Genomic DNA, 5,712 nt, shown 5'->3' on the forward strand with positions numbered 1-5,712 from the left:
CCATAGATTAATTTTTAGCCACCCCACCTGCCACCCCAATCATTTGAACAAACTATGCTTTCTAGGTTTTATATCGCTTAAATGTATTAATTTCCTCAAATGATTGGGGTGGCAGGTGGGGTGGCTAAAAATTAATCTATGGTGGCCAAGGTCACTTTGACCACTCCCTGGCTCCACCATTGCACCCAGTGCTTAATTTGACCTGGATCCTGCTGGAACTGGATCCGGGAACTCTCTTACTTTGACCGGCTACATTCCGGTTGCTCAGCTTTAGTAACTCTCAGTAATAAAGGAATTAACAAATATGACTGCCTTGAAGGAATAAAACTTAAACAGAATATAATTACATAAACACTACTTTTAAACACAACAGCCACAAGTTATGAGCACACGAACTGAACTGCCTCTTCAAGTAGTACAGTATTTCCGCGTCTACACTTAAAAAATATTTTTGCCCCTAAAAGAGCGATGTGGGTGAGTGCCGAACTAACCAGGTGGTGATACGTGGGCAGGAGCTCACAGACAGCTTCAGGCAGGTGCCTGGAGGTTCACATTTGGAGTCGAACAACAACAAGCAGGGATAGAGTCTAGCTCGGTTCTGAACTTCTCTGAACAGAAGCGGAGTGTTTTGTAGGTAAATGTAGGATGTTTAACAACCTGTTAAAATATACCAAAATGCAAGAAATCACATCTACTTTATTCAAAATTTTCTGGGGGAGGACCCCCAGAGTGCCCCTTCCACCAGCCCACTGGCTATTTGCGTTCCAGCATTGATTGGTTTACACATTAAGCCCTGATTGCACTTGGTGGTGGATAAAATTGCTCCCTCCTTTCCCCAGGATTCTTCAATCCTGTCTAGGACATAAAAAAAAACTACCTCCTCTTCTTATTCATAGCATAACACATACCCACTTAAATGTCTTCAACCACAAACATTGATGTTTGCTTGCACTCATCCTGAAAACTGCACTCACTCACTATTCAAATCCCTCAGCGACAGGGGACATCAGCATATTGGCACATTGGCAGCACGACGGCTCAGTGGTTAGCACTGTTGCCTCACAGGAAGAAGGTCCTGGGTACAATCTCTGGTTGGACCTGGGGTCTTTCTGTGTGGAGTTTGCACGTTCTTCTCGTACTTGCGTGGGTTTTTTCCGGGTATGCCGGTTTCCTCACACAGACCAAAAACATGCATGTTAGTCTGCCTTCAGGCCCAGGCCTCCCTTGCAAATGAGATCTGTGATCTCAATGGGATTAGCCTGGTTAAATAAAAATTAATAAAAATATTGCTTGTTTATACTCACTCTGTGTATCTTTAGGTAAATGGCACTTGGGTTTGAACTGTGAACGCAGAGGGGATCATTGCCATCACCCGAACCAGCATGGCTTCAGCTACTTCTATGGTCTTCCATTTACACTGCTCAGTGACTGCAAGCCTGGTACAGACAGTGAAATGCTGGTGGACCTACAACGTTCACTCCAGAATCTGACCTTGTTGCTTGGACTTGGACTTTTCACAATGGTTGGTTTAATTTCGTTGTAGTTTTTTTTTTTCCTTTTGTTTTCCACCATTTTAACCAAAACAGATACACTTGGAAAATAAACATGACTTCAGAGGCATCCAGTCTGAGAAAATTGGATTTGAAAACTAAAACAAAACAGATCTTTTGTTGCAGAACAAAAGAGGAAGAAATTCAAAAACAATGAGTTGTTGTGCCGTTAACTCCACAGTAACACAGCCGATGCGGAATCTCTGAGACGCATGCCGAAGGCTTTGAAAGAAGATTGAGAACAGAAGCAGCAGTTGTGAAACTCACAGTAACACCAACCTGGAACTTGCCTCGCGGGAAAGCACAATGTTGAAAGTTAAATTCAGGAGATACTTGGCTAGCAAAAGGTGCCTGTGGGATAAATGGGAACCAGCTGTGCCACAGGTAGAGCAAAGCAAAAGAGGGGGAAAAAAAAGGCTTGAAAAAAAAACTTTAGCTCTAATGAGGAGAAATTTATAGGGAGATATAAGAACTACAGCTAGTTGGAGTGCTTTCTGTTGAAAATAACAAATAACTCTGTTTTAAGAGCTTCATATAAATTTTACACAAACTGCATGTGTGATCAAAGGACCCGTTGCTTTAATATGTTCACACGATGGAATTAATTACCCATCTTAATTTCTTTTGTCATGCAAAAGGTTTATCGTGGAATATATTGGGAATCTGACTCAGTCACAGTATCATAAGTATTATGGTGTCAATATTCCACAGTAAAAAAACAAAAACAAAAGGAGGTTGTATCATTTATTCTGTGTTCATTTTCAGGTGTTTGTCCATGTTGTTGGCCTCCTCGAAGTTAGCCTGTGGCTCCTGGTGCTGCTTTTCTTTCTCAGTATAGTAGCATCTGCCATGTGGGTTGTGCCTTTTAAGTTCGTAAACATCTGGAACTGCATCATTATGAGGGACCAAAATGTGATTGAACAGCCCATGACATTGGAGACGCTGCCTGAAAGACTGCTGGGAGAAGCACAAGATTTTATAAAGAGGTGAGCATGTTGAGGTAAACCAGTGGGTGTCAAACTGTGAGGCTGGGGTGGGGGTACCATTGCAATACCATACCATATCATACCATTTTATTTATAGAGCACTTAAAACAGCGACAAGGCCAACCAAAGTGCTGTACAGACAGAAAAATAGGCAACACACAAAACAATATACAAAATGAGGTAAATCAGAATATAGACATAAAAACAATGCAGATAATAAATATGACGACTAACCTGTGTGAAGCAAACAGGTTCAAAACACAGATCCTCTGGTGTTGAAAGCTACTGAATAGTAGTAAGTTTTTAAATGGGATTTGAAAACCGAGAGGGAGGGGGCCTGTCTGATAAGCAGAGGTAACTCGTTCCAAAATCTTGGTTCTGCTACAGAGAAGGCCCTGTCACCTCTGTGCTTAAGACAGGTTTCTGGAACTGTGAGGAGCAACTGGTCCGCTGACCTCAGGGAACATGGTGGAACATGGTGGAACATATGGCTGTAGCAAATCAGAGAGATGTGGGGGGGGGAATTGGAATAGCCAATTCAGCAATTTGTAGACATACAGGATTATTTTGAACTGGATTCCAAGGTGAACCAGTAGCCAGTGCAGTGAGGCCAAAACTGAAGTAATATAGTCTCTTTTGCCTGTACTGGTTAAAAATCAGGCTGCTGCATTCTGGACCAGTTGTAGTCGTGCAATGGAGGTCTGACTGATACCAAACAGGAGTGAATTGCAGTAATCAAGCCTAGATGTAATGAATGTGTGTATTACTGTCTCCAGGTTATTTTTGGATAATATGGGCTTCAGTTTAGACAGCCGCCTCAGTTGGAAGAAACATGATTTAACAATCATGTTTACATGATTGTTAAGTTTCAGGGAAGGGTCCATTTTCACTCCCAGATTAGTGACTCTTTGTTTTTCTGACAGGGTTAGAGCAGAGAGGTTGATGCAGTGATTTGTGATCGTATCGTTGGGAGGGAACAACATGACTTCAGATTTCTTTTCTTTGAAACTTAAGAAGTTTAAAGCCATCCAGTCCCTGATGTCAGCCAGGCAGTCGAGCAGAGGTTGAATAGAGCATGTACCATTGTGTCTTAGGGGGAAGTAAATTTGACAGTCATCGGCGTAGAAGTGAAAGGGTATGTTGTGTTTCAGAAAAATAGCACCAAGTGGCAGCAGGTATAAAGAGAATAGGAGGAGACCCAAGATAGACCCCTGCGGAACCCCCCATTTAAGCTCTGCCGCTGCAGAACTAAAATCCTTGATGGAGACACAAAAAGATCTGTCAGTGAGGTAGGATCTGAAGCAATTGAGGGCTGACCCTGTGATGCCCACCCACTGCTCCAACCTAGCAATAAGGATATCATGGTTGATAGTGTCAAAAGCGGCTGTATGGTCCAATAGGACAAGCAGCACAGAATCACCGGTATCTGTGGATACGAAAATGTCATTAAAAACCTTCAGTAGGGCAGTTTCAGTGCTATGGAGAGGTTTAAAGCCAGACTGGAATAGCTCTAGGATAGTGTGATTGAAGACAGAAGTTTGTAGACAGAAGTTTGCAATTGTTGTGACTCAAGACTTATTTCATTTCCATGTTGATTAGACAGAGAGACAGCTTCCTGCATGGTGTGGAGAGTGGGCTCCATTTTTTGTTCCCCATCCCCATTTGTCCATGATGGGAGCTTGATAACTTCAAATATAAGCAACATGCTGACATACATTTTGGTCTGTGGCTACATCTAGGCATAAGAAAGATCAATATCAAAAATTGGGTGCCATTTCAAATATATATATATATATATATCTCATTCGCCCCACTCAGGGCCCTTGAGCAAGGCCCTTAACACCCACCATCTGCTCCTCCGGGTGTCCTAGATAGCAGCCCTTTGCTCCACACAGAGGGCTGTGGTAGCTCGGTGGTTGCATCAGGAAGGGCATTCGGCGTAAAGATAACTGCCAAGTCTTCGTGTGACTTAGTTCGCTGTGGCACCCCTTAACACAGGGAGAAGCTGAAAGGAAAAAAAAAAAAAAAAAATATATATATATATATATATATATATATATATATATATATACCGTCAACATCAAAATGTGGGTGGAAAAGGTGAAACACCCTCACCTGCCGTCACCCTCATTTGCCCCTCTCTGGGCCCCTGAGCAAGGCCCTTAACCCCCACCATTTACTCCCAAAAACAGGTCTCTTTTGAAAATGAGTCCTCTTGATTCAAGATTACCTGTATAAATAAAGGGTAAATAAAAAAAAAGGAAAGAAAATGAAACGATTGTCTCTAAAACTACAAACATTCACTATTCTAATCCCTCATGTACCTCATGAGGACATCAGTGTACCATTTGTTATTCTTCAGATGACACACGACCCCAATAGAAGTGATTAGAGTAAGCCAGATGAATGAGGTCTCATCTTAAATTAGGGTCAAATGGTCAGACATAATTGTTGAGATGAGCTGATCAGAGTGGGACACCCCACAATAATAAACTGATGATATGCAACTTCAACATGTCATTGAGATATGGAAAAAATAACTGATTCAAGTCAAACGAGACAGACAAATAATTATAGTGAAGAAGACCAAAATATTAACACAAAGAAGCATTGCATTCAAGTAACTATAAACCACTCAAGCTTTTAAGAATAAAATTAAAAAAATCACAGCAGGAAACCCTTTTAAAATTCAGCATCAATGAAGATAAAACACTAATTCACTAATACTGTGCTTAAATTACGTCACCACTAAAAATAAATTTGTTTTGTTTTTCCTGCAAAATACCTGTTTGTGCTTTTTTGCACAGAATAAACTGTATAGTTGTTTTTTAAGTATATAATTTATATATATTGTGAAAATAGGCTCATTGCTGTCAATACCATTATAATGTTGAACTTTGATCAATCATGTTTATTTACAAAAAAAAAAAAAAAATTCACAAATTAGTCTTTATAATTGTGACTAAATGTGTTTGAACATATGTTGTCTCTGATTGTATTGAATAACTAGAGGTTAATTAGGCTGTTTGTTTTTATTTATTTAGCAAAGTGCAGTTCTTATTTCAGTTTTCATTTTAAAGAAAAGTTCAGTCCAAAATAATAATCTGAGACAAAAATCCTTAAAAACAAGTTACCGGTAAACTTGATTTTTATTATCGACACAATAATTTACCCCC

At 40.3% G+C, this 5,712-nt stretch overlaps 1 protein-coding gene across 1 annotated transcript in view; it reads left to right on the top strand.

The window, feature by feature from the left end:
- The window catches only part of arsh (arylsulfatase H), a 15,899-nt gene that overhangs the window by 2,145 nt on the left and 8,042 nt on the right, over positions 1–5,712 (top strand). Inside the window, exons 5-6 of the mRNA XM_037686142.1 lie at positions 1,320–1,522; positions 2,316–2,536. Coding sequence (XP_037542070.1) covers positions 1,320–1,522; positions 2,316–2,536 — 424 coding nt within the window. The remainder of the gene's footprint in view (positions 1–1,319; positions 1,523–2,315; positions 2,537–5,712) is intronic.

The sequence above is a fragment of the Nematolebias whitei genome, chromosome 13, assembly GCF_014905685.2.
Source record: "Nematolebias whitei isolate Nwh7 chromosome 13, NemWhi1, whole genome shotgun sequence".
Classification (NCBI taxonomy): domain Eukaryota; kingdom Metazoa; phylum Chordata; class Actinopteri; order Cyprinodontiformes; family Rivulidae; genus Nematolebias; species Nematolebias whitei.